This window comes from Aspergillus glaucus (genome assembly GCF_001890805.1).
Source record: "Aspergillus glaucus CBS 516.65 unplaced genomic scaffold ASPGLscaffold_8, whole genome shotgun sequence".
Lineage (NCBI taxonomy): Eukaryota > Fungi > Ascomycota > Eurotiomycetes > Eurotiales > Aspergillaceae > Aspergillus > Aspergillus glaucus.
Window position 1 is genome coordinate 885976 of NW_019170460.1, and position 27892 is coordinate 913867.

The window sequence follows — 27892 nt, forward strand, 5'->3', positions numbered from 1 at the left end:
GCACCTAAAAACGATCTGAGGTTCTGAATGTAGTGCGAGAATTAAATAAAGTCTATACGCTTTATTGTGAATAGGATGAAGAATGTATTTCCACAGAGATAGAACGCTGAGGAGGTTGATGATTCTGGTGAAGTTGCGAGCTGTAGGAGATGGTTGAATGATTGAATCAGCGGCACGTGACAACTTCGCTCCATACAATCTCCTCCCACTTTTTAGATGTCGCGACGAAGGACGAACTCGCTTCGTGAAAAGAATACGGAAGAGGAATGATTGTTGAAGAAAAATGGACGGGCTTTTAACGGCAGTCAAAACAGTTACGCGCGACTCGCGACCGTCTCTGGAGTCTACAGCAGATTCTAACAAACATGGCTTGGAGCGCCGCACAAATATATCAGAGCTGGCAAGAGACCCAACATCACCAATTTATATCCTGGACGTGCTGAAGTCAAGACCTGATCGTGATCACCTCTCGCAAGTGCTCAATGTGTTGGATCCATCGAACAGGAGCATCACGCCAGATCAATTCGATATCAGAATCCCAAGTCCGATATCAGCTCAAATTCTCCAGACCTTAGTCAGCGTCACTATTCCTGATGTCTGGGACACATTAAATGCGAAATCCAAGGGTTCTAGAACGGCTGGATCTAAACTGCGAGGGGCCTTGCTGAGATGTCTGTGCAGCGTTGCCGGCGTGAGCTCGTTGGTGGCCCAGCTTCGTTCCTTGATAGCGGCTTCTCGTTTATCGTCCGCAGAGGCGAAAGGCTCCAGCAGTGACATTCGAGTTAGAGATATCCTTGAGGTGCTTTCTGCTCTGTTAGAGCCGAGCGACTTTCTGTTCCGAATGTATATGGATATCTCTACTGTCTATCCTAATGAGACGCAAAAGCAGGTTAGCTGGCGAGAGCTCATTTCGCTCATTGCCGCCAGTAGAGTCTTATCTACTGCAGCAGAGTCTCTTACATTGGTCAAAGATTTCTCCAGATTAAACAAGGTCTCTTGGGTTGGAGAGGGTCCCAAGTATGCATCCTGGATAGGTGATAATATCTGTCGGTTCTGTTCAAAGATCGACTTTAACGACGAGGATGCTTGGAAAGCGATTGCGTCTTTTACGGGACGGGTATTGAGCCTTGGATATACAGGTAATTGCAGGTGGCTAAACTCCAGTTATCCACAACTGACTTTGCCTAGGTCAATTGGTCAGCGGTGTTTACAGCGGCCTTCTCATTGACCAGACCTTTCCGAAGCAATTCGGCGCACTTGTCGATCATCTACGGATGACGGAGCAGGTAGCAGTGACAGAAGCCGTCTTCCGTGATGTTGAGAAAAGATTTCTCTCGGAAGATCTCCCCATTGAAGCGGATCCGACTTCGAACCAAACGATCAGTGGCGTGGCAACCTTGTGCTCAAGCGTCATTTCCAATCGACCACACCTAGAGAGCCAGGTTGTGGACTGGCTCTCGAAGGGGCAGGGTGGTTCTATTCAGACGGTTGGACTACGCAGAGCACTTGTGACCATGTTTGCAGACAACACTGGGGCAGACTACCTGAGAAATCTGTTCATAAAAAGTCTCGGGCAGTTTGGCGACAAGTTTTACATTAAACATGCACCAAGCAGGTGTCAGGAAGGTATGTTTCATCATTATTTACTTGCATATGAGTTACTAACATGGCCTAGCAAATACACAAGCCGTTCTCCTAGCTGCTGGTCACCTCCAACGAACAGATCCCATGACTGTGAAAGAAATAGGACGTTCTGGTATCTTCCTAAGCGGTGTCTCGAACCGCCTGGCAGCATCATCTATCAGGGCACGCTTCTTGGGCATTATCGTCGGTACTGCCATCTCGCAACTAATTGAAGAGTCCGGGAAAGGCATGAAATTCGACCTCGAGGAGATGGAAAGCGAAGAGGCACTGTGGTATCTGAATCTCATCAATATGAAAGACACCCTTGGGTCTTTGGACTCAATCCGCACTCCGGCACTCAAGACGCAGAAACCCGCCAGAAACTTGTCTTCAGATCCTACTTCCCAACCACGATCCAAACCGCAGTCTTCTAAGATTGTGGCCATCGAAGAAATAGAATCTGAAAATGAAGAGGAAGAGGAAGACGACGATCTAATCCCTTACGAGAAACCAGACGACGACCCATCCGACGACGACGATGACCCAACGTTAGTCCAGAGAAACAAACCAATAGCACCAGTGTATATTCGCGACCTCGTAACATACCTCCGAGACGCAGACAACATCGACCGCTACAACCTCGCAATCTCCAGCTCCCCATCTCTGATTCGCCGCAAAACCGGCTTTGGTACTGAACTCACAGAAAACATCGAAGAACTAGCCCTCACCATCGTCGGCCTCCAAGAACAAACCGACACCCCGAAGTTTCATGAACACAGACTACAGAGCATGATCGCGCTCATCGTCGCTCAGCCACTGAAGATGGGCCGCTGGTTCTCCGCCATGTATTTTGAAGGCGACATCTCGCAAGTCCAGCGTTCTGCGATCCTCACGGCTCTCGGTTTGAGTGCTCGCGAACTCGCCGGGAATGGGGAGGAAGATGCGAAACGCCTGGGTCTCCCCGCAATACCCGACGCCTCCTTCCCGTCCAAGCGGTTATCGGAAAGTCTGGAAGCGCTGTATAAGACCGACGAGTCGCCAATCTCAAGCTTAACCAAGCAGCTCTCCCAGGCATCCCTCCAACCCTTAGCTGCAAACGCCGCAGATTCAGCCTCCGGTCCCAACGCACTTAAAGTACGAACCTTCTCCTCGCGGATGGAAGTCGAGAAGAAGCGCCAGCAGCGCGAGGCCCAGAAACACAAGTCAACAATCAAAGATCTCCACAAGGTCCTAGCAGAGGGATTCTTCTACCCACTAAAGGGCCGGTTCGACATGATGATGATGCAGTTCTCCTCGTAAGTCTCTTCATTTCCCCATCTAAGAAAATAATCTCTAATAAACAAAAAGTTCCACAGCACCCTCCTACAACCCCTTCGCAACCCCCCACCTCCTCGCCCTCTTCCTCCAAACCCTCTCCCTCACCCTCTCCACAACAGGCCCGCACACCCCCCTCCTCCCAACCCTAACCCAAGAATCCCTCTCCCTCCTCCTCTCCCTCTACACCCGCCCGGTCTCCGACGACCCAACCATCCAATCCGCCCTCCTCTCCTTCTTCCTTGCAGTCGTCGATCTGAACATCTCTTCTGGCGTTACTGGTGAAGAGCGTCTGGTGACGGACTTTGCGGCGCAGGTTATGGAGTTGAGGGAGTGGGCTGGGGAGGTTTTTGAGAGGATGCCTGCGGGTGTGGGTGCAGCGACGAAGGGGATTGGGGTTGGTCCTGGTGGTGATGATGCGCAGGGGCAGGTGAGGACGTTGGCGGCGGGAGTTATGGTTAGGTTGGGGGAGGTTGTGGAGAGGTATCAGGGGAGGTTGATGGGGGTTGGGGTTGGATTTAAGTATTGATGCGGCATTTTGGTATGATACTTGGATAGATTAGTGTATAGATTTGAAAATTCATTATTCAATGTCCATGTTTCTTACGGCTATTCCGAACGATACTCGATGCAATGTCGGACCCCCCGTAGTAAAGCTGATCCCCCGCATCGGACCTCCGCATTTCATCACTTCCATGTCTGAACCTACTCATGATAAATACCAACCCCACCCTCACAATGCCCAGGTAAATACAATCCGCCCTACATCTACACTCCAATCCCCACCATCTAACATGGTCCCCACAGAAACCGACATCCTAATCATCGGCAGCGGCAACGCCGGCCTCTGCGCCGCCATCTCCGCCGCGCAAACCCTCCAACAAAACCAACCCAACAATAAGAACTCACGAATCCTCCTAATCGACAAATGCCCCAAGCACTGGGCCGGCGGAAACTCCTACTTCACAGCCGGCGCCTTCCGCACCGCGCACAATGGTCTATCAGACCTCCTCCCGCTCGTCAATAATGTTGATGCATCCGCAGCTACTAAAATCGATATACCGCCGTACACGAATGAGGCATTTATGGATGATATGCAGCGTGTTACGGGTGGACGGACGGATGCTACTCTTTCGAAGACATTGGTTGAGGATTCGAATGAGACGGTGAAGTGGTTGACGAGTACTGGCGTGCGGTTTCAATTATCGTTTAATCGGCAGGCGTATGAGGTTGATGGACGGCTGAAGTTTTGGGGTGGATTGGCGTTGAAGACAGAGGATGGGGGGAAGGGGTTGGTTAAGGATTTATGGGATGCTGCGAGGGAGTTGGGGGTTGAGGTTGTGTTTGAAACGGCTGCGAAGAGGCTCGTTACTGATGCGGAGATGGGGAGGGTGAGGGGTGTTGTTGTTTCGTATTGTGATAGGGACACTCATGCGAATTGTCGCTGGATAGAGAAGGAGATTCGTGCAGGTGCTGTGATTCTCGCGGCGGGTGGGTTCGAGGCGAATCCACGGCTGCGCGCGCAGTATCTCGGGCCGAATTGGGATATGGCGTTTGTGCGCGGCACGCCGTATAACACTGGTGAGTGTCTGGAGATGGCCCTGCAGGATCAGTATGTCTCCGCACAACCTCGTGGTAACTGGTCTGGGTGTCATTGTGTCGCGTGGGACGCGCACGCGACCCCAGATACAGGTAACCGGGAAGTCTCGAACGAGTACACCAAGTCCGGGTATCCGCTGGGGATCATGGTTAATCAGCAAGGCAACCGATTCATCGACGAAGGTTCTGACATGCGTAACTACACGTATGCCGTGGTGGGACGAGCGATCCTGAATCAGCCAGGCCATGTGGCGTTTCAGATCTGGGACAAGCGGACGAGTTCCTGGTTACGGGAGGAAGAGTATCGGGCTGAAGTCGTGCAGCGGATTGAGGCGCCGTCGATCGACGAGCTGGCGGAGGAGTGTGCCCGAGGCCATGGTCTTGGGGACCCTCGTCGTTTCGTCGAGTCGGTTGCGGAGTATAACCGTGCGGTGTATGCGCGACAGGACGACGACCGAAACAACGGTACAGAGCGCAAATGGGACCCATCTGTCAAGGACAGTCTCTTGACTCAGTCGACTAACTCTGGCCTATCCATCCCCAAATCCAACTGGGCCCTCCCCATCGATCAACCCCCCTTCCTAGCCGTCAAAGTCAGCGCCGGCATCACATTTACCTTCGGCGGGCTATCCATCAACCCCGAAACAGCGGGCGTAATATCAACAACCGGCACAGAGGTACCCGGTCTATACTGTGCCGGCGAAATGGTCGGGGGATTATTCTATGACAATTACCCCGGGGGAAGTGGGTTGACATCGGGGGCGGTTTTCGGACGCAGGGCTGGCCGGGCGGCGGCGGGCGCTGTGCCTTATATAGGGCCGTGAGAAACTGATCTACACCGTACGGCATAATTCAGTGATGTACATAGCAGAGTACATACAGGGTACAGATGTACATTATATATCTGTAGATCGACTGTTGATCGGTCCGGTTGATCTCCAAGATGGACAGGGTTTGATACTAGTCGCTAGTTCTGCCGGTTGGGACCGCCTTGGCATACTTCACCTCATGTCTATCTTTGTACGGAGTATTTTGATCGTTATTGTTGAACTGATACTATAAAGGACAGAAAGGACTTTAAGATGTCATTTCTTGTGTCTGCTTGATATTTCTGACTACTGGAAGACAGTGTATAGGAGCTGACACTGGCTGAATGTCAATGTCGGCACATCAACATCGAGCGTTGGCCAGGCAAACCCAGGAATGTCGGTCTGTACACTGGATGAGAGTGGTATTCTTGCTAAACAAGCTGCGAGTTAAAAAGAACTCTTTTAACTCTGTCGACCCCGAGGATGTGATTTGAGTTGTTACGCAAAGGTTGTAAATATATATCTGACGATATCAAAGATATATCTTCCCAGTTGTCCAAGCTTTGGTCAAGAAGATACGGTCTGAGACTGGCGCATGGTCTACATTTGGGCCCCATGAGGTTTTGGAATGGTCTAATGCCTACAATACCATTACAACCAAACACAAAACCCTCACCAGTGTATGGAAATGTATCGGCCAGTTCAGCACGAATCTCGTACGAATCCGCAGATGCCATACCCCCGATGCACTGATCGGAATAAGGCATGCTCCAATTGACAACGGCCTCGACGAAATCCATGGTTTTACTATGGTTCAGGAACTAGCAGATCTCGTGTAACACTATTCCAGGGCACCAATGTAAACGGGCTGAGAATGTCGCACACCGGGCATATACGGACCGTCTCTCCGGTATGCGCAGCTTGTTCCGTCGGACTGGTCAAATTCAATGCTTCCCTACAATTCAATTTCACGTGTCCGCTGGAAATATCAACAACTGCTACCGAGGAAAAAATAATCATGTCCTACTGCATTGGAGTACAGTCGCTTAACGCAGCGCGCAAATCAGGACTATCACCGTTATCCTCAAAACCTCAGTCTTGGCATCCCACTAACCGAACACCTGCACTAAACCTAAACCAGCAAAAGAAACATGCCAAGGCGGGCCGCGTCAGCGCCCCCTCGGAAAACAGTCATGTGCATTCTTGGCAGACGCCATTGCGGGGCTATGGTTGGCTGGAGGGCGGTTTGTGGTTCGCGGCATTTACCCTGCTTTTTTTTTTTTACGCTTTTTAGGCTCAAGCGGGCGGATATCGGGGATGTGGCCAATTGGAGGCAGTGGTGTTGCCACTTTTTGGGCTGGCGCTGGACGGGGACGAGTTTGGCTTAGTTTGGTTTGGGTCTCGGGGACTGGATTGGGTTGGGGTTGGGACTGGGACTGGGACTGGGACTGATCTGGCACGGACTGTGGTTGTTGCTTTTTCTGGTTTGGGGGTGGAAAAGGGGTTGTACTCTGTATGGAAAAGGTACAATACTGTATCCTATCCTGGTCAGAATATTCCATAAGCGATTGATATATTTAGAGAGAAATGACGTTGGGGATTACTGGAGTACGTACGCAGTCTTGGTATAAGATGATGAGGCAACTGATAAATCTCGCATGTATTTATTTCCGTATGTATGGAGTACGTCTCGGTTCACGTGACACCCTACAGAGCAAACGAGTGACACCCGTTAATAGTCAATAGTCAACGGGCCTGTGTCGCATCGGAATATTACCATGGAGTCACATGTAGTGTCACAGTATGGAGACTAGTTTATGCTGTCGACAGACTAATGCACAATAATGTCATTGCCCACTGGACTCCGTACACATACAAACAGAATCAATACCAAGACTATGGACTTTAGGAGGACAGTACTCCTGCGCTCCTATTCTACACAGTACTATGCGCTGTTCTGTATGGTATGGATTGGACAGAAACAAATGATATGTGCCAAGACAGGCCCCACTTTCTGCAGATGTGATGGTTAAAGCTTGTTCCTGATATTTCGTCTCTACGGAGTACCTAGAGAGAGAGAGATAGAGAGAGTACGTCTGTAGTGCTAGTGTACAGAGTAGTTTAGTGTACTCTGTACTCTGTATGGAGCACAGATGCATTGTCACATACAGAGTATCTACGTCATATTGCGCTTGGGGTAGTCTCCGATATTAGGCATGGAGTAGGCTACGGAGACCACAATTCGATCCGCAGACAATCTGTAGAATAAACATCCTATAGATTTCTACAGGCCATGGAAAACCCTGTGGACCGGTGTTTCAGATGCACAAAGTTGTGGCTGTACTTCCGTGCTTGTAACTCCGTACTGGCCCTGACCTGGCCCGGGAGACAAAGCGGACCCCCCAAGATCGCACCAGGGATTCGATCTAGATGGACATGGGTGAGTGTGTGAATGAGCGTGTGTGGGTGGGGAGTGTCTGTTTTGAGCATGGAGAGCGAAGATGGATGGCAATACCCTATTCAGAATAAGCAACAGCCGCCAAACAGGCAAAAAAAGGATGTGCACGCGTCAGCTCTTAAAGCCCCAGGGTCTGTGATTGGGCAATCTCCACCAACCAATATCGGCTATCGACTATCTGCCGTGTCCCATGTCTTGGCACTTTCCTGGTTGGGAGGGTCAGGATAACGGCGGATCCGCGGCAAACTTGGAGGCTGCTGGTCAGGACTGCACGGAGAATTGCTCTCAAGGTCCTCGTTCAGTACTTGCACAAGAGTATGGAATTGAACTCGTACTGTGTATTCCGTGGTATACTATGGTAAGAATCAGTATCTACTATGTAATCTGTACTCAGTCTGTTACTATCAATCATATCTGTAGTCTATTGAATTCTGTAATCTGTATCTCTACTATGTACTCCGTGCTGGTAGTACTGAACACTGCAATCTACAGCTGTCAGGGTCTACTCCACACGGCAGATCGTCATGATTGGCGGTTCCGAGCGCTCTTTATATGCCCCCCATTCCCATTCAACAACAAACTCACACTCAAACATGGAAATAACATCGGCTATTTTACCAGAAACCTCAAACTCTTCATCCAACCTTCGGAGCTGTCTCCTAAAGTGAAAAGAAACAACAGTAACCGAGCACCCATTGGCCACAGGATAAACTCCCACCAACCACAACCCAGTGGACCCCAGACACATGGTCGACTTTCCCTGGATTGTAGTGGGTCCCACACCGCTCTGATACTGGTTTTTGATTGGACAAAAAAATCAAAGCATGCCACCCGAAGAGCTAAGCCTATCCCGGCAGTTCGTACACTTCCGTATCAGGACTAGTGCGGCGATGACACGGCTCATCATCCCCACTTAACGCGTACTCTTTTTTTCTGCTAGACTTTGTAGTAGGTCTGTTCTTGTTCTTCCCTCGAGGCAGGATTTTATTTACGCAATCTCTCATGTGGAATATGTGGAGGTAAATGCTCATCCGGCTGGTTCCGTATCTGTACTATTGTGTACTTGTACAGAGTACAGGGGAATACTTGTAGAGGACTGTATGTATGTACTCTCTGTACAGAGATATACCAGCCCAGTGGGAGCCCCACCGGGTTCATCTGGGTCATCCACGGATCGAATTGGAGAGAGAGTTAGAGTTGGGTGATGTATCAAGTCTTCCCGTACGTGACTAGGGTCCAAATCCATGGTCTGTGATTTGCTGGTAAACGGCATGAATACAGACTCGCAACCCTCCCATGTACTAATATTTCTGTAGATATCTCAATATCAGTAGGAATTTCTCAGTAATTGTACGTATATTTTCTATTCTATTTCATTATAATATTCCCCTTTTTTTTTTTTTTTTTTTTTTTTCATAAGATTATCCTCCATGGAGCATTCGTTATTCTGTATACACAGCGTGGCGACTCCCGGAACGGTTATGGTGGAGAAAAGGGACCATTCCCAAATAGGCAGGCTGAAAGGAAAATAGGGGCATTTAGATTTTCTTTTTTTCTGACGTACCTGAGCATCTTTTTCTCTATGGCCCCTCTTTTTTTTTTTTTTTTTTCTGAGGAAAATTAAAAAAAAAATAAAATAAAATACTTCCCGTCCCAAGAAGCTAAGAATATTACAGGATTACGTACAGCGTATTTTTGTCCGATCCCGGAGGTTTTGCCTCGTGTTGTATAGAGATGTATAGAGAGAACAAAGAGAATATATACAATGTATATAGATATAGAGAGATGAGAGTAGAATCTACAAGAAAACCGCTATTCAACGATATATAACATAGTATAGCAGGTGGTATAGTTACTGTAAAGGGGCAAGATCCGCAGCGTCACTTCCCTTCGTCCCTGGGGCGGTTCATAAGCTTCGCCGATCCCCTTCCCCAGATGTTTTCACTCTTCTTCTTCTTACTCTGTTCTCTTATATCTCTGTCAATCACTCTCTCATCCTTTCCTCTTCGACCTGATCATCTCTACTTTCAACCTCTCCAAACATCTCTGCATACCTAACTTACACTTCCACACAACATACTACTATGACGATGGTCCTTGAGAACCAGAACCGCCCATACGGCGGAATGGCCTTTGATTCTGTCTACCATCATGGCCTCCCTCATCCCAATCCTCCTCAATTCACCGATCCCTGGGCTGCTGCGCACTCATCTTCCCACTCCAATGCCCCCGTCTACGCCCCTCTCAACCCCATCAAGCAGGAGGATGTCAACAACCGTCCCTCGCCTTTGTCCATGCCCTATTCCGCCGCGAATATCCCCGTGTCCGCGCCCTCGTTGGTCTCGGGTCCTGCTTCGGCCAGTTACTCGACCCCGGCCACCACCACAACTGCTGCGCCCAGCTATCCCCCAGCCCCCGAGATTATGAGTATGCCGCACGAGATGCCGCGCACCTCGTTTGAGCACCCCCCAACATACACCACCGCTTCCTCCATGAGCAGCTTTGCCCCCGCCAGCTATGCGCCGCTCAGTTATGCTCCGCCGCTTCACCACCAGGATCGCCGGATATCTCATGCGTAAGTGCATCTTCCTCGCTTTCCCAGTGATGAATGCAAACTAATTCGCGAATAGTGACTCGCGCGTTGGTCAATCGCAACACCCCGCTCCCACTTTTGGCGATGCTTTGGATGCCAGTCGCGGCATGGTCGCTCTCAGCCAGGATCTCACTCCCCGCAACATCTACGGTCCTCGCAACTCCAGGGGCTCGGGCGACTCGTACGGTTTCCCCTCCGCCAACTCTTCCGGCTCGTCCATCTCCTCTGGCGGCAACTACCCCTACTACAGCGCCTCTGTGGCGTCCGTGGACTCCTCCGTCACCGATTACAGCTCTACCTCTGACTCCTACGACAATGGCATCTCCTCCCGCACTCTCCCCCGTCCTTCCACATTGCTGAGCGGTGCCGCTCCCCCTGGCCCCCAGTCCATGATGAGCCAGTTCAGCTCCAAGATGCCGTCCAACACCCAAAAGAAGCACAAGTGCAAGGTGTGTGACAAGCGCTTTACGCGTCCTTCTTCGTTACAAACACACATGTACAGTCACACTGGCGAGAAGCGTAAGTTTGATTGCCCCTGACTATCAATTTTCGGCCAATGCTGACTCCAATTAGCCTTTGCTTGCGACGTTGAAGGCTGTGGGCGACACTTTTCCGTCGTCTCAAACCTGCGCCGACACAAGAAGGTCCACAAGGGAGATAAAGAAGGCCCATCCGGTGACGAAGAGTAAAACATTTGTTTACTCCCTTCCAACCCCCCCGCCCTGTCAGCCGACGTTTGAGACCGCGTGTGGCTTTGGCCGGTGTTGCATGGCCTTGTACAACACTTTCTTCCCTTCGTTTATTTTTTATATTTTTTTTTCTCGTCATTTCTTTTCGATTTTTTGTCTCTGTCCATTGACAGGGAATTGATACCCGGACGTTTATTTTCTTCTCATCTTACGTCTTAATTGCCTTTGATTTTCGATGTCATGTACAAGGCTGGTTCCAGGGTCGGGATGATTTACTTGTGATGTCCTGTTTTGTTACGACCATAGAGGTGCCGGTGGTTTGTTTTTTGTTTTCAGATGGATACCTGGTTTTTTATTGGTTATTATTCCCTCGCTAGACCGTCGGAGTTGGGTTTCTTTTTATTTTGTTGATCTGTTTGCATGATGATTCGCCAAGATACCAACTGGGTTGTGTCTTTTTTTTTTGTCTTATGTTCTCCTTTTCTTTTTTCCGCGAGTCCGTGCCCCGGAAAAAGTTTGCAGCAGGCATTCTTTTCTCAAATTTTTCTTTGTGACCATGACATGACATAAGGGGATTTGTCAGTCGCTTATTTTCTTATATATACATATTGTCTAATACATGGACTGTGTGCCTACAACTGATTGACCCGTATAATTAAAGTAATATTCCATCCACCGTTGTAGAATGATCCACTAGAATGATTGTTTGATCGACCCCTAGCAGAAACACACCTGAAACGCGCAAGGGATTTGACAGCACAGCACCCGCAGGTACTAACGAGCAGGCAACTGGACCCCGTCCCGTTGGAGATGGAGTTGGATTTGGGATTTGAAACCTCCACGCGTCCTGGCATTTGGGGCTTGTGTTTCGATGTGTCAGATTGGTTATGAGGGGTTTGCAGATGTATGCGTTTTAGTACAGCATACAGCATACAGCATACAGCGTGCATGCGTATGTGGGAGATAGATAAGCAGCTTAGCAGTGTGTAGCGAGTATTATGATTGATTATTAGTGATTGTTTGGGACGATTGAATAACACAAGCAGGCACGGAATGTACAAGTACAGTATAACGCCGAAAAAGTGATCTAATCTGATCTTTGTTCTGGAATAGCAAGCGAAAGGACAGCAAAAGATGATGGTGATTATTAAAGCTCAACGGCACCAGGCAGTCGAGTTGGCGTGTAATAAGCGTATGTAAGAGTAGTAAGTGGATACAGTAAGGAAACAATTGAGATTGTATAGTTGAGAGGGGGTGATGCGATGTTGATGCTGGGATTGATTAACGAATCCGGTCCAGTTTGTCTCTGTTCATGGCCAGTTGGTCGTCGACGAAGTCGCTCTGGATGATTGTTAGTATGTATACAAATATGACTATAGGGGACAGGGAGAAGGCATACCTTTCCAGCAATCCGCTCCAGGTGTCTATTCTGTTCATTGATCTCACGACCCGTCGCGCGGGCGAGGCCGTTCATTCGACCCGCAGCGCCGTGTAACAGGTCCAAGTTCTGCTCGATTTCATCTTCCATCCCCTCGTCCTCGCTGTCCGCTTCGAATTGGTACTTCGCGCGCTCTGTGACGTTGGCACGCGCCTTACCGGCCGGCCGCTTGCCCTCCTTGTCGATTTCACGGAAAGTGCGGTCCATGCGCTGGTTAGCCTGGAACGCCTCACTACGAGTACCCTCGCGGGTGTCGCGGTCCTGGCGGTGGGTGTTGAGGACGAGGTCCTCGCGCTCGCGGCGGCGGCGCGAAGCAGTGAAAGGGTTGGCGACGTGGACATGGAACATGCTCTTGTTGAGCGTTTTGAGCTCACGGGCTTTATCTTGCGCAACGCGGCCCTCGATCGTGGCGAGGTCGAGGTTGCGCTCTGTGTCGTGGATGGTTTCTCCCTGCGCGCCTAGACGGGCGAGGGTTTCACGGCCGGTTTCTTCGGCCTGCGCGGCGACCCGGAGGGCATTGCGGGTCGATGCTACATCGCCTTGCTTGACGAAGCGCATCTCCTGCTTGATGGCTTGGATTTCTTCCTCTTCTTCTTCCTCTGCGGTGAGCTGGCGCTCTTGGTACACGTTGTTGTAATCATTGCTGCCGCCGCCGTAGCCTCCCCCGTATGCAGCTCCTGCGGCATTTCCTTCCTCGTATGGCGGGGGAGCGCCGGGTTGCTGCTGCTGTACTCGATCTCTTGCTCCTCCGAAGAGTGCGTCTCGACTGGCATCGCCGGGGTCGTTGGGGTCACTGCCTAGACCTCCGTAGCCTCCAGAGCGTGTAGCGGCGGCACCACCACCACCACCGCCGCCGAATCGATCTGTTCCGTATCCGCCCTGATTGCCATATTTGTTCGGTGCGTATCCTCCAGCAGGAGGACCGGCGGGGGCTGCGATGGGTGCGGTTGCGGTCGCGGCGGGGGTTTTGCCTCCGGCGAGTGGTAGTTCACCGGCGGGGAGGGGAGCCACGCCGGCTTCGATCTTGGCTTTGGTGTAGGCGTTTGTTGGGATGGGTTTGGCGTAGGGGTTTGTTGGCGCTGGGCTTTTGTTCTTGCGGCCGAAGAGGGCACGGCGGTTGGAGTCGTCGCCATCGTCGGATTTCTTGAAAAGGCCCATTTTGTGTGCAAATGTGATAGAAATCAGATTGTATAGGCGGATTGAGAGTCGCACGACAAAGACGAGAAACGAGAAAAATGATGACAGGATATGGAAAAGATGGTCGTTCAGGAGAGGTAAGACATGATGGCGACCATGGTATTACCAATACGGCCACATTTGGGGTTTATCGCTGTATCCACAGGTATGTGACAATACCAATACGTGGCTCAGAGAGGCTTTGTGAAGCTAACCTAATGCGGCTAGTCTCCTTATGTAATCATCAACCTCTTTGCTGTTTTTATTTCACTTTTTCGTCCTCATATTGACAACTTCTTCCAATTCAACAACTCCCAGCGAGCAATGCACATCCATGGCGCCAAATCCAGCGTCTGATGCGGACTACTTCAGGGACAAGGCTCGCAAGGACCTATTGGCTCTCCTGGAAGGCGTGAGTTAAGGCTCCTGGGTTACCTGTCATCTGTCATCGTCCCTGTTGGCTGAACATCGCTGCAGGTCCGCGGTAAGAAAAATGTGGTCATAAGCCAAGATCTGGCTGGTCCGGTCGGACTTTTTGTCAAGTTCTCGCTGCTCCAGGAGTATGGCGTAGACCGAGTCTTCCTGCTGGAAAATGCCAATGTGGACTCGTCGCAGCGCAATGTTATATTTCTAGTTCATGCTGAAAAGGCGCGCCACGTGCGGACGGTGGCAGGTATGTGCTTATTACTTTCATTCTTGCATTTTATCGTAGACGATGGGACAATCAGTAGATTACGCAGATACTTCCTACTCTACGTAATCAGTCAAAAAGATCCCTATATCGAAACAAGCTCAATTATCTGGCACTCTTTTGTTATCAAGTCGATTGAATGCTATCAGAATGAGCTGACATTTTATTCTTCCTTGCAGAGCAAATCAAGCGCTTGCAAAGGAACGGAAATGTGGAGCATGAGTTCTTCATCTTCTGGGTTCCTAGGCGGACCCTCGTAAGCAACTCCATTCTCGAGGAGGCTGGTATCATCGGGGATGTGAACATCTCCGAGTTCCCGTTGTATTTCATGCCTCTGGAGGAGGATGTTCTGTCCTTGGAGTTGGACAGTTCCTTTGGTGATCTCTACTTGGTAAGAAGTGATGCCATCCGTATGGAGGAGCTTTTTGTATTGATTCCCGCAGAATAAAGATCCCGGGTGTATTTTCCAGTCCGCAAAGGCTCTCATGGATATCCAACAGAGACATGGTTATTTCCCACGGATAATTGGAAAGGGTGACAATGCCCGACGGTTGGCAGATCTACTATTACGGATGAGAAGGGAGCTCGATGCCGAAGAAAGCTCAGGCCTCAATGGTCTTCCTGCGAGGGGGCTCCTGCCCAGTGCCAGCACGGAGAGTTTGATCATTATCGACCGTGAAGTAGATTTTGGCACTGCTCTGCTTACTCAACTAACCTACGAGGGATTGATCGACGAAACTGTCGGTATAAAGCATAACCAAGCAGATGTCGATACCACCATTGTCGGGCCAGGCGCTGCCCAGGAATCCTCCAAAGCCCCTCAACAACAGACCTCAAAACAAGGCCAGAAGCGCAAGATCCAACTAGACGACTCCGACCAGCTCTTTAGTCAACTTCGTGACGCAAACTTCGCTATAGTAGGCGACATCCTAAACAAAGTGGCCCGGCGTCTAGAAAGCGACTACGAAAGCCGCCACACAGCCAAAACCACCACACAGCTCCGCGAGTTCGTGAACAAGCTCCCCACATACCAGCTAGAACACCAGAGCCTCCGAGTACACACCAACCTCGCAGAGGAAATCATGCGAGTCACCCGCTCAGACATATTCCGCAAAGTCCTAGAAGTCCAGCAGAACAACGCCGCAGGCGCTGATGCAACCTACCAACACGACTCCATCGAAGAGCTCATCGCTCGAGATGCACCGCTGAAGACCGTCCTTCGTCTACTTTGTCTGGAGTCCTGCATGTCTGGGGGTCTTCGTGCGCGAGATCTCGAAAACTTTAAGAAGCAGGTCGTGCAGGCATACGGGTACCAGCATCTACTCACCTTCGATGCTTTGGAGAAGATGGAGCTTCTGCAGCCGCGCTCTTCCGCAACGACCATGCTCCTTCCTACCACCGGCGTCGCGCAGGCTGGCCTCAAGACTAACTACAGCTATCTCCGCAAGAACCTCCGCCTCGTCATCGAGGAAGTCAGCGAGAAGGAACCTGAAGATATCTCCTACGTCTACAGCGGCTTCGCACCCCTCAGCATCCGACTGGTCCAATGCGTCTTGCAGAAACCGTACATCCTCGCCCTGACCAAGGGTGGTTCAGCACCTGCCTCCACAAACACAAACGCCGCCAGCACAACATCTCCCGGGTGGCTCGGGTTCGAAGACGTCGTCAAGAGCGCCCGCGGGGCAACATTCAGCATTGTGCAGAAGGGAGACGACAAGGCTGTTCGGGCGCGACAGACAATCAGCGGTAATAACGCGATCAAGACCGTGTATGTGTACTTTTTGGGCGGGATTACGTTTACGGAGATTGCGGCGTTACGGTTCATCGCGTCGCAGGAGGCGCTTAGGAGGAAGATTGTTATTTGTACCACGGGGCTTGTCAATGGGGATCGGATGATGGATGCTGCCATTGCTAAGGGTGGGTTTGCGAAGGAGGAATAGTAGATTTGTTTAAGATTTACTGAGATGTACTAACATAATAAAAAAAAAAAAAAACTCGGAACGAAAATAATTGCTATTTTGATTCTGGTATAAGTACACACGCCAGTCCTTCAACACCAAGAATGATTAGAAGAGAAAGAGGAAATGAAAAGAACAAACCCAGATATGAACGGCAATATAACACAAATATAACGACACAAGAACAAGAACGCTCATCCCCTTTAAACAATAATCATCAACTCCGCCCTGTCCAACCCATCATCATCCAAAGTAGGATAATACGGCACCATTGAGTCCGCACTCTGCACATAAGCATCATTGTATAGTCTCCAGTACGGCGTCCGCACTTTCCGTGCAGGGTGGAATAAACCAGCCCATACGTAGTTCATTACCACACCGCTACCAACAGCCATGCGGATAGCGTCGATGGCCTCGATAACCCGGTCGATGACGTGGGGACTCGTTTCGAAGATGTTAGGGAAGACAAGGTTGAGGAGGTGGACCATTGCGTCTTCGCAGCCGAGACCGACAACGCCCAGAGCGATGTGCTTGACGACGCTGGCGGCCGTTTGACGGTGGACTTGGTCACGGTCGATGAGGGCGTCTTCGATGAGCGGGGTGACGGCGTAGACGTAGTCTTTGGCCATTTCGCCGATGTATTCAAAGAGGAAGGACATGGCTTTCAGGACACCGTTTTGGACGTTTAGTTCGGGGACGCGGTATTCGTTCATGAGCGCTGGGAGGACGGTGAAGGGGGCACAGGTTTCGGCGACGATACCGATGGCGACGGCGGTACATACACGCGACTGACGTTCTTGCACACGCAGGTTGTTGAGTAGTGTCGCGAGGACATCTTGAGGACCGATGGCCTTGGCGATGAAACCGAATGTGTTGTTAGCTGCACGACGGATGCCCTTCTTGTGGGCCTTCAACATGTCCAGCAGCTCGAAACAGATACGCATCCATTCACGGGCGTTGACGGCTTCCGGACCACGGTCGGCAATACGACCGACGAGATCAATGGTGTTTTCTTGCACCTTCTCGTGTCGGTTACGGAGAATGGGGGTCAGACGAGGCAGCAGGTCACGGATCGGTGGTTGCATCTGGTTGATACCGACGACGGTGACAATGGATCGAAGAGCACCAAGGATGGAACCAAGAACCTCGGGATATTCTTCACCCAGATATTCGTAGAGCACAATACCCAGTTTACCCATGAGCTGATCCTCTCCACACTGCCTCATAACCATCGCAATGCGCGAAATGAGGTCTGCCGCTTGTTGACGAACAGTAGCGGACTTGTTGTTCAGTCTCCACAAAATAGTACTGACGATCTGTGGGAGATAAGGCTTGCACCGGGTGCCGAGCGCGTTCACAACTGTACCGAAACCGTTGAGAATCACAATATCTTCGATACTTTGTTCTTGGAAGGCGTAGAGGACACCGTCGATCAGTCGTTCTTCCAACCGTTCCGAGATATCTGCCGCACCAAGGGACGCTACCAGCTTCTCCGTGGTTTCCACGGTCATCTTGCGGTACGGTTCACTCTCATCCTTCAGGTTGTTCACAATCCGCTCCAGAATCTCACCAACGCCGACCTTTTGTCCCAGATCGACGGTGGTGTCAACCACCTGGCGGTAGTTCCTCCGGTCCAACGCCATTCTCCTCACCCAGAAGCTCTTGAAGAAGTCGGTCAAGACGTGTTCCTTCAGGTAGCCGGCTGTTACACCGTCAGTGCTCGCGCATTGCGACACAACCTTCAAGACGACCTTCTTCATTTCTTCATCTGGAGACGAGAATTCTCGAAGCAGGATCTCCATAATCTGGCTAGTATAGTAGTTGGCATATTCTTCATCCATCAGAGGAATGATGTATCCAACAGCCTTGAGGAATGCAGCAAGACCCTTGCCACGCTGTTTCCGCGCTCCCGTCCAAAGAGGGTTGAGGATTTCATCGAAACTCTCAATACCGTACGGGTTCGCGGCTTCGGCCAACGCAGCCACAGCCAACGCTGTAACAGTCCGAACCTTGGCCTGCTCATCGCTTAGATTGTCAGAAATGCAGTCCACCAGACCCTTAAGGTGAGGCAGAATAGCGCAACCCATGAGAATAGGAATCTGTTGGACGATCTTAACACCAGTGTGTCTGGCTTGCCAGGACTTCTTACTGCGGCACACGGCCCGAAGGAATGGGAGAAGAGCTGGAATACCAAGGGCGGAGGCGACGACGGCGAACGCTCGAGCTGTCGTGTTTCGGACATACTCATCGACATGGTCGATATCAGGACGCATCGTACTGATCATGGTAGCAAGACCAGCTGCCTTGGCCAGGTTGGAGATAATTTCCCGACCTTCCACACGAGCATAGTAGTCTTGGTCAATAAGCAAAGGTTCAATAACGACGAGAATCTTGTGAACGTAGGGGCGAACGAGATCATCGAGCTTGTAAAGCACACGGTCAATGACCTTGACCAGCAAATGGCGCTCCTGATCCTCCAGCGATTTCTCCATGAGTAATGGCAGAATCTGGTTGAACAAGGCACCAGCACCGAATTGCCGCGCATTGTCTGTCAATTGACGCAGGGCAGTCTTTCTCATCGGTGGTGTGCCGTTCTTGACCTTCAAGAGCAATCTCATGATCTTCCTTTCTTTCATTTCCTCCACGGACATGGTGTTCTCTTCGCCTCCTTCCATCAGCTTGCCAAAGTATGCCATATCCTCAGGCTTGAAGAACTGGAGATCGCCAACGCCAGGGATGTCGGTTGGCAGCTGCTTGCCAAGGGAACGGGCACTTTCGGGCTCTTGCATCATAAACCCTCCGCCCGCGGCAGGGACAGGAGCCGGAGTAGCCATGAGTTTGCGAGCAGGAGTTCGAATGGGGGCGTATCCCGGCGGAGGCTCGAGGATCTGATAGCCCTCGGATGGGAGCATCAAGTCCAGCTCTTCGTCCGATAAGGGAGCATTGCGACCAGAGATATCAGTTCCAAAGCTAGTTGGCATCAAAGGCATACCTGCTTGAGAAGGATGCATGGGGGTTGCAAGACCCTGGTTACCAACAGGAGTCGCTGCCCCAAGTGCAGGTGCTTGGTCCCACCTAGACCGACGCTTGGCACCTTCCTCGCCTGGAGCAACAGGGGCAGGCGTCTGGTCCCAGCGTGATCTCTTCGGCTTGGCCTCTTCTTCGGGTTGAGCAGCCTGAGGCTCAGATTCGGTAGGCTCAGTGGTGACATCCCATCGTTGCTTGCGCTTACGGCCAGACGCGACAGAGACTGTGGAGCCCGCTTCGGCATTTTCCTTATCCTCGAGTGTCAGGGTAGCCTCGTGTTCTGTGACGCCGTCTTCGCCATTGGCCTGCTTCTCTGCGATCAGCTTCTGGATACGCTCTTCTTCTTTTTCAAGCTCACGCAGAGCCATGACTTCACGATAAGTCTGGCCGTCTCCTTCAACATTCGCATGAGTGTTGGCGGCGAAGGGATCGGCTCTCGTAGGCGTCAAAGGTCCGCGGTTGAACCGGCGCTTCTGGTAGTCCGTCTCTCGGTCCGCAATCCTGGCCGCTTTCTCGCGCCCAAGAAGTATATCCTCCTCTTCAACTCCATTTCCATGTGCCATTTCATCAACCTGATCCTTGGTAGCGGTATATTGTCCGACCAAACGGTGACCAGCGTCAGCATCCTCCATTTCCTCGTCATCGCCATCGATGGCAATCGAAGTGTTATATCCCGCATATCTGTCGGCGCCTTCGCGATCGTATAGCGTCGTGTCGAAGGATTCACTCAGGGAGGCCTTGGTCGAGTTGTCAGTGCGCTGGCTAGACGGATCAAAGGTCCTTGAACCTTTACTTCCAGCTGCTGCAGCGTTCCGCTCAGCTTGGAGCTTCCGAACGGCTTCGAAATCAGCTATAGGAGTGATTAGCTATGTATCGGGGACATTGGATAGACGGAGGACGAAAGGTGGGACTTACCGTCAGACATGATGGACAGCTAGGAGATTCTCAACGATGAGATAGACAGAAACAAGCAATCCCGAGCAGGGTTAGCAGGGCTACATTCGGATATGGTACCGCGACGGACGGCGACTCGGAAAATAGTCAAGGGTGCGATTCACCGGCGATGGAATATCGAGCGTTGATTTGGATGCTTTGGATGCCGTGGTCGAACGTCGCGCGCAAAAACCGGCGGGACCCACGTGATATATTCATATCACGTGATAACCGTGGCACTGCTTACTCATCGAGTCGTCGCTCTAACGTAATTCCCGAGCCAGTCGGCCACCTGCGTATACCATATTAATCGGCACTTTTCAAGGCTCAAATATATACACCAACAACGAATATAGGAGGGTAATACTAGGTATGTAGTATATATATGGACAGTAAGAAGCAATATATCAATTTTTAAACATTTTGTATATTTTCTTTGGTTCTAAATGTTAGATTATCCAAAAATACGAAAAATACTGCTGTAATTTATATTACATTGAGAAGTGCCTATTCTAGAAAGCTCTGTGCTTAGTATATAGAACTATAGTACCATAATACTGTATAACTTAAAACTTGGACCGTCTAAATGCTTCGTTGTTGAGATTTTGAGGTTATAAAAAGTGCCGATTAATATGGTAAACGCAGGTGGCCGACTGGCTCGGGAATTACGTTAGTTAACTAGTTAGACAATTGTTCCAAATAGCATACGGGACTCTATCAAAATGTTCTATTATATTGGAAAGTAGTTGGAATCAGTTCAGATTGGGTAGTAGTGCTGCGTGTGGTGTCCACCATGAAGCGTCCTCCGCTATAAACACCAATAACTCCCGAAAAATCGAAGCCATCGCATTTATTAGCTCTCTTCTCACAGCAAGATGAAGGGATCCTACCACCCAGTTGGTGTTCGCGTCCAGGCTCTAAGCTTATTTTCATACGGTATTGATATCAAAGAAATCGAGACCATCACTGGCATGAGCCACAAGACAATCAGACGCTGGGAGAAAAAAAAAAAAAAAAAAAAAAAAAAAAAAAAGGCGAGAGACCGTGGTTTTAATCCAGATGTTGATAATCGGATCTTGACTGAGTACGTCGAGGATGGAAAGCGTTCTGGCCGTCCAAGGGTTCCCAAACCTACCCCGGACGAACCAGCAAGTGAAACGGACGCGGATACTGCGGATCAACCGCATCCCTGTTCGATCTCTCACAAACAGCACTTGACTCGAGGAACTTGGCCAAAGTGTCGTTGACTGAACTCGAAGACAACCCTGCACTAGAAGCATACGAGATCCCTGGACTGATTGAGTGGGACAAGATGGAGTTGAGGAGTAAATATAAATCCGATATAATTGTATAAATGGTATCCTTTATTAAGTATAATTTATGGCCAGAATCATGATATCAAAACAAATAACGACACCAGGTCGTTCACAGAATGAAAAAAAAAATCTCAAAAAACCAACCATATCTCATCATCATAATCATAACCCTTTCTCATGAGAAAAACAACCAAAAGAAGAAGCCCAGAAACAGGAAATGCCAAATAAAAACCAAGATCCAAAAAGAAACCAAGCTAAACGCTAGCTGTCCTGCGGTTAACCTCACTCGGCTTCTGCGCATGCGCAATCAACAACCGAAATCCCGTCCCCTTCTTCTGACACTCCCTCAACACCTTCCTATCATTCCAAATCCGCAGATCAACATCTCCATCCGGGAGGACAGGGATCTCGTAGCACCGTGTGTACCACCAGCGACCGACCTTGGCGACGATTTTGCGAATGGATTCGTCATTTGATGGGGAGGGGACGGGGTCGGATAGGAGGTCGCCTAGGGAGAGGTCGGTGTCGTTGGAATGGGATTTGCCGTGTTTGTTGTGTTTGGTGGTGTAAGGGTTATTAGGACTCTGTCCGAAGGAGGGGGCTGAGCGGGTGGCGGCGGGGATGGACATCGATGGGTGTAGGGAGGAGGAAGAGGTAGAGGATGACGAGGCGGAGGAGCGGGTGATGACTCCCGCTACCGGGATGCGCACCATGCATCGGTGGAGGTTGTCGAAGGCGTGGCGGCCGAGTAGGCGTTGGATGCTGTCACTAGTTGGCTTGAGGCTGATGCTAGGATCGGCGACGTATGTGCGCTCTTTGAGACCGCGGACGGCCTTTCTGGTGCGAATGCCCATGTTCACCATGTCGAGGTCCATTATGCTCATTTCCATATAGCCACCGGCCCGCAGCACACGTTTGCATTCCGAAACGACATTATCTTGAACACTCTCCGAGCAAGCCGCCGGAAGCCGCAGAACAGTCGCTGCGAAGTGGCCCATCGGAAACGGGAACCGGTCTGCAAGATCCGCATGGTAAACGGTATGGTGGTTCGTAGGCGGTTGCCAGGCAGCTGGATGCGAGGACGCGGCCGGAGTCGGACCAACGTGGAGATTGTACACATCGGCATTAGCATATGTCAGCGCGCAGTAGAACGACCAGTCATCGTTGCCTAATCCATCAATCACAAGGATGCGCTCTTGTTCACCGGACTTGACGTGGTTGTGAGCCGGGCTGAACAGGACTCGTCCAAAGGATAGCCAGCGGCTTGTCATGAGGGAACCGGAGCGGATGTTGGTTTGCGCGGTTGGGCCTTCACGATCACGTTCTGCGATGTCGAATAGGATGGTGTTACGTTGTCGACATGCTTCGAAGCTCTGAGAGGGATTTAGCGGGGAGAGGGGAAAGCTCTGCTGCTCTTCCACGGGCTTGAAGAAAGGCGATGACGGACGGTCCTTTTCGCTTTCTGCTGCTCCCTCTTGTGCAGCATTCAAATCACTGTATGACGGCTGAGACGAGGGAGTATACGAAGAACGCAATGCAGCAGCAATCCTAGAACGGCGCAGCCGCACGGAGCCACCATCACTGGATTGAGACGCTCGGTTTAAAGTAATCGACGGTTGCTCAAAAAGAGTCGAAAGACGAGGAGCATCCAGCTCATTCTGCAGCGTCTGGTTAGCCAAAGCCGCAAGTCCAAGCTTCTCCTCGGCATCGGAGGTGGCAAAATCGGGCAGAGTCGTTTTCGGGCTGATCGGCGACAGAACATCGTCGATAAGGTCGTCGTATTCCTTCCAGACTTCGTCGTCGGTCAGATCACTGCCAGGTTGGGGAGCCGGAGCAGTGACTGCGGGAGTAGATTCAAACGACGACGGCGGCGAGTTTTTGTCAGGAGAAAACCGAAGGAACTCGTTATTGGAGTAGGGCCCAGAAATAAGATCCAGAACGTCCCCGTACGTAGGGCCGCCAAACGGTTGGGTAAGGTCGAAACCCAGTCTAGTTGGTTCGCTAGGCCGTCTTCCCATCTCCTCGGAGCATGTTGGCACCTGGAAGCCATTGCTCAACACAGGCGCTGCCAGAGAAGGCGCCTCAGCCATACTGAAAGGTCTCGAGAACGACTGCGCCGCTGGTATATGCTGTCTGTCTTTTCTCGAAATCACCTGCGGAATGCGTCCAATAGATGCCAGTCGACTTGGGCGCCTGGCCACTGGTTTCTCCTTAGGTCCAGGTTTGCACGGCGCAGGACCTTTGTTCATATACACCTTCGGCGGAGACTGCCAACCAGCATTAAGTTCAGTCTGCAATCTCGGAGGCGAGGGTAACAACGTCGATTTCCGTATTTTCAGAGCATCCGGGACTTCTACCGGTGGACTGGGTTCTGAATAATCGTAGTCTGTTGGTGGAGAGTCCTCGATGTCGTGCATGACATCTTCCAGAGAGTCCGGGTCGGTATCGAGGAGAGCATAATGCGCAACAGGTCGGTTGATTGATACCGGAGTGACCTGTGCGGGGAGTTGAGCTGCGGAAGATGGAGGTGCTTCAGTAGTAGTCGAGTTTTTGCGCGGTTTGGAATGGCTCCTTTGGAAGAAACTTCTGAAACTCTTCTTTCTGCCCTTCTCCTGTGGAGCGTTCGGTGGTTTTTCTGAACGAGCTTGGCTGGAAGTTCGAGAGAAAGACGGTTGCGATGCTACAGCACGATGGAATGCGCCTCCTAGTCTGGAAATTGGGGCACCAGATTGGCCTCCACCTTCGGAATTTGTCCTCGGTTTCATGCTCGGATCGCCCGCAGTTGCTGACAAAGTAGCCAGAGAATCAGTCGAGCACGCAGTTGAATATGCACCCTGCACGTTTTGCGCGGTATTCGACGGAGATATCGTACTGCAACCACTCATAGCACTCTGTTCACTCTGTGTCCGCAACAATGACGGTCTTCCATCCATACCACCACCACCACCACCACCACTGATAACAACCGGTTCCAAGCGATTCCGCAGAAAGTCGTCAATCTCCAGGTCCGGTCTGTTCTTGAGGCTCTCCTTGCGACTTGAGGTAGGCTTGGGGGTGTTTTCAGTGGTGCTTGTGGATCTCGTTCTGGTAGCACTGCTGTTGCTACTAGTGCTCATTCTCCGATCCCGTTGGGCATATCTCCCATACCCTTCGTGGCCTGTTCGCGCGGCCGGGCCTTTTCGAGGTAGACGGTATTGCGCCGAGGCTTGTGCGTCGCTCTCCGGTTTCGGTTTCTTGGGGAAAAGACCGAATCGCCTAGTAGTTGCGGATGATGGAGTAGTCGGGCTCTTCGTATCTTGTTTCTCCGATCGTTCCTTCGATGATGTTCGTGGAGGCTTCTGCGACATCGCCTGCGATGTCGACTGCGATGGGATTCGGGATTGTCTTCTTGTATTAAGCGAATCGGTTGAGGCTGTAGCAGAATGTGTTGAGGATTTTGAAGTAGAGTTCTTTTCCACAGATTCCCGCCGCTTATGGTTAGATACTATTTTTGGAGGCAAATCGCTTCGGATCACAGGCGATGGCTCCAACTCTAATTGATCGGTTCCGTCTCTGGTTGGTCGGGAGGGCGCAGACCCAGAATTCTTCAGTTTGTTCGGTACCGTTGGTGATCCCAAAGTTTCCGCAACGTTTTTCTCGGATTCTTGTTGGTCCTTGTGTGCGGAAGGAGGGGTATTCGCCTTCATTCGTGTCGGCAAACTGGAATAAACCGATGTTCTTCGAGGCAGAGCACTTTTGGGAGATAAATGCGACCTTGGAGAATCCGTGCTTCTTGGCGGTTCCTCCTGTTCCGAATTGACAAGCGAAGCCAGCGAAGCCGTTGCTTTGTCCAAACTGGGAGATCTAATCGATTTTCGGTCCGACTCGCTCAGCGGACTGGAGATCTGTGTCAACGGTGAGTATACGGGAAGTCTGGTCTCGGAAGGACTAAAATGTCTCGAATGGCCGATCTTAGGGGAGTAGAAGACCCCCGGAGAACAAGAGGATATCGTAGTAGTTGGGGTTGAGCCCCTACTCCATATCCCCGGCGACTCGGAGCACTTTGTGGAAAGACTACTCGCGGAATGCAATGCAAACGTAGGCGGAAGCAAATTCTGTGTGTCAATCGTTGTCCTGAGACTTGCCAGCTCTTTGGGGCCTTGAATCGCTGGCTCAGCATCTTTGTTCACGGTATGACTCTGCTGAATGGACGAGGAAGGACTGTTCTTGGCCATATCTCCCTGAGCCGATAGACGCGGAGTCGCATTCATGAATTGACCCGGGCGAGAGCTATTCGGGATAACGACGCGTAGCTTCTCTGGCCCTTGGCCGTTTGGTTTCTTAGGTTGCCCGATTGTCGGGGCCTTTCTGCGGAGCATGTTTCGCGGCTGATCTTCATCTGGCGTCTGCTTCTCGAACTTGACGGTTAACTGCGTAGTCCGGTTTGCAGTCTGGGAGCCATTAGAGGTCTGATTTTGGGCAGCTGGCCGTGGTAGCAGTGATAGCCGGACATCGCTCCTGCTTTGCCTGGATGCTACGTTTGGACGGGCTTCTTCGGCATTGGAAAGAAGCGATGACCTTTTCGTTTTCGATGAATGATCTGCCTGAGTCTGTCTTGCTGTCGCCTGCGACCTGGAAGATGGTGAAATAGGCGAGACATCGGATTTCTTTGTCGAATCTGTCACTGAAGATGTGTTTCGGGTTTGAGACATGAGATACCGCGGCCTGAACCGGCCGCCATCAGACTTGTACAACATGACAGTCCGAGTGTGTGGTTTATCCCAGGCTCCAATTCGGAAAGAAAAGAAGTGCCAATGGGTGTAAGATGGTCAGAATCTGGAATCATTCCGTCTTGTGTTCATCACGGTTCTGCTTTTTGATCAGTGTCGCATTCTGTGGATCACGAGTGACAGTTGCCACTTACACTCTTGGGTCATTTCAGGTCCATATACCATATCAGATGGCGATCATAACGAGAGGTCCGGGAGGTTTCAACGGGTGTCTTGTGGGGTATAACAGGGTATAGTATGGCAAACGGTGGACACAATCAATGATTTTCAAACGGTTTTAAATAACCCGATATCTCAAAAGATAGTGAGCTCCAACTTTAACAAACCCAAGCTGACCAAAGGGTCTACGACGTATAAAGACAACGAGGGTTGGTTAGTATGCACCCACTCCGCCACACGCTGTGGCAGTGACTGTGGCGATCCGCAAACACGTCAAGAGTATATAAAAAGAATCAAACGACGTTGACTCGCGTACAAGTAAAAACGAGAGAAAGAGAAAGTAAAGGAAAGAAAAGAGTGACAGTTGCCTAGTAAGTAAGCAAGTAAAACAAGAGAGAAAGAGAGCAAGAGAGCACGAGAGCACGAGAGCACGGGCAACAGCACGAGGCGCTTCTTTTGAAGGACAACGCGTGGGGAAAAAAGCAGAACATCGCCTCCTGTCACGTCCGATTAGGCTCAGGATTGTCTCCATTTTGAAGAAAAAAGACAGAGAAAGGGAGTCTCCTAAGGGATTTGATTGCTCTGATTGAATTGACTCCGGTGCGATCGCCGGGTTTTGAAAAAGAAAGCGCCGTGATGAGCCCCCTCATTCGCCCAGAACCGCAGCAGGAAAAGAAAAGTCAAAAAATAGTCTGCAAGAAAAAGAAATGTACTTTTCTTTTTTGGTCTTCCTTGTCCTTTTTGCCGGTCAGATTCCGTACTTTGTCGGGTCTTGAGTCGAATGCCAGCGACATCGGGGATCCGGACACCAATGCCGGGTCTTTGTCCATGTATGTCCCTTCTCTTTTTCTTGTCCATAGTACTAGTATCTGATATTTGTCATTCTGCTATTCTTGTTCTCTTCAATTGAATACTCCGCACGGAGTAATGGCCATCCAAATATCGCATCCCACGTGATGACCGATCACGTGCACGGACAGGTTCTTCATCGCATTCATTTCCTATCATAGCTCCGTGAACCCATGGAGAAAAAGCATCACATCTGACTCGAGACGTCTAGCTGTGCTGGCCAACTATTTGGCAGTGACAGCTTCTTCAGTCACTTCGGGGCATCATATACTCTGCACAGCATCGGACATGATTCCCGGAACCGTAAAAAAGGATCTTGAAAATTTCTTTGTGGACTCCCTGAATCTTCATCTTCCTCGCAGTTGTCTAGACGGTCCGAGTAGATGCTTTTTCCACTAGGACGAATACGATCATCCTAAAATCCCTTGACAATCCCGTATCTCCCGTACTCCGTACTTCGTATATCAAAATTTGTCAAAACCCGGCCGAAA

General features: G+C 50.6%; 8 protein-coding genes across 8 annotated transcripts; 5 read left to right on the forward strand and 3 right to left on the reverse strand.

Moving 5' to 3' along the window:
* Positions 1 to 283: 283 nt before the first annotated feature.
* ASPGLDRAFT_66020 (telomere length regulation TEL2 family protein) lies at positions 284 to 3466 on the forward strand (the record flags this gene model as incomplete). Its single annotated transcript, XM_022548965.1, has 4 exons — positions 284 to 1139; positions 1189 to 1626; positions 1676 to 2918; positions 2971 to 3466. The coding sequence occupies 4 exons, from the start codon at positions 284 to 286 to the stop codon at positions 3464 to 3466; spliced, it is 3033 nt and encodes a 1010-aa protein (XP_022401963.1).
* A 265-nt stretch (positions 3467 to 3731) lies between these two features.
* On the forward strand, positions 3732 to 5360 carry ASPGLDRAFT_66021 (uncharacterized protein; the record flags this gene model as incomplete). The annotated part of the gene is made up of 1 exon (XM_022548966.1): positions 3732 to 5360. One exon carries the CDS (start codon positions 3732 to 3734, stop codon positions 5358 to 5360), a length of 1629 nt encoding a protein of 542 aa, XP_022401964.1.
* Positions 5361 to 7993: 2633 nt separating this feature from the next.
* ASPGLDRAFT_1515736 (uncharacterized protein) lies at positions 7994 to 9137 on the forward strand (the record flags this gene model as incomplete). The annotated part of the gene is made up of 6 exons (XM_022542264.1): positions 7994 to 8161; positions 8198 to 8573; positions 8756 to 8822; positions 8882 to 8901; positions 8936 to 9024; positions 9120 to 9137. The coding sequence occupies 6 exons, from the start codon at positions 7994 to 7996 to the stop codon at positions 9135 to 9137; spliced, it is 738 nt and encodes a 245-aa protein (XP_022401965.1).
* A 750-nt stretch (positions 9138 to 9887) lies between these two features.
* Positions 9888 to 11085, forward strand: ASPGLDRAFT_34899 (C2H2-type zinc finger protein; the record flags this gene model as incomplete). Its single annotated transcript, XM_022544480.1, has 3 exons — positions 9888 to 10378; positions 10434 to 10915; positions 10970 to 11085. The coding sequence occupies 3 exons, from the start codon at positions 9888 to 9890 to the stop codon at positions 11083 to 11085; spliced, it is 1089 nt and encodes a 362-aa protein (XP_022401966.1).
* Positions 11086 to 12356: 1271 nt separating this feature from the next.
* Positions 12357 to 13681, reverse strand: ASPGLDRAFT_73920 (putative plasma membrane SNARE protein (Sec9); the record flags this gene model as incomplete). The annotated part of the gene is made up of 2 exons (XM_022549707.1): positions 12357 to 12426; positions 12485 to 13681. 2 exons carry the CDS (start codon positions 13679 to 13681, stop codon positions 12367 to 12369), a joined length of 1257 nt encoding a protein of 418 aa, XP_022401967.1. The 3' UTR covers positions 12357 to 12366.
* Positions 13682 to 14033: 352 nt separating this feature from the next.
* ASPGLDRAFT_66024 (Sec1 family protein) lies at positions 14034 to 16330 on the forward strand (the record flags this gene model as incomplete). The annotated part of the gene is made up of 4 exons (XM_022548968.1): positions 14034 to 14111; positions 14177 to 14372; positions 14570 to 14781; positions 14834 to 16330. The coding sequence occupies 4 exons, from the start codon at positions 14034 to 14036 to the stop codon at positions 16328 to 16330; spliced, it is 1983 nt and encodes a 660-aa protein (XP_022401968.1).
* A 221-nt stretch (positions 16331 to 16551) lies between these two features.
* ASPGLDRAFT_34902 (U2 snRNP complex subunit HSH155) lies at positions 16552 to 20300 on the reverse strand (the record flags this gene model as incomplete). The annotated part of the gene is made up of 2 exons (XM_022544481.1): positions 16552 to 20225; positions 20291 to 20300. 2 exons carry the CDS (start codon positions 20298 to 20300, stop codon positions 16552 to 16554), a joined length of 3684 nt encoding a protein of 1227 aa, XP_022401969.1.
* Positions 20301 to 21733: 1433 nt separating this feature from the next.
* On the reverse strand, positions 21734 to 26590 carry ASPGLDRAFT_1439052 (uncharacterized protein). The gene is made up of 2 exons (XM_022541802.1): positions 26528 to 26590; positions 21734 to 26472 (listed from the first exon to the last, which is right to left on the reverse strand). The coding sequence occupies exon 2, from the start codon at positions 26358 to 26360 to the stop codon at positions 21879 to 21881; it is 4482 nt and encodes a 1493-aa protein (XP_022401970.1). The 5' UTR covers positions 26361 to 26472; positions 26528 to 26590; the 3' UTR covers positions 21734 to 21878.
* Positions 26591 to 27892: the final 1302 nt, after the last annotated feature.

What these genes read in the sequence shown, in the direction of transcription:
- ASPGLDRAFT_1439052 (XM_022541802.1), bottom strand. Translation starts at nt 26,360, where the DNA reads ATGTTGTACAAGTCTGATGGCGGCCGGTTCAGGCCGCGGTATCTCATG.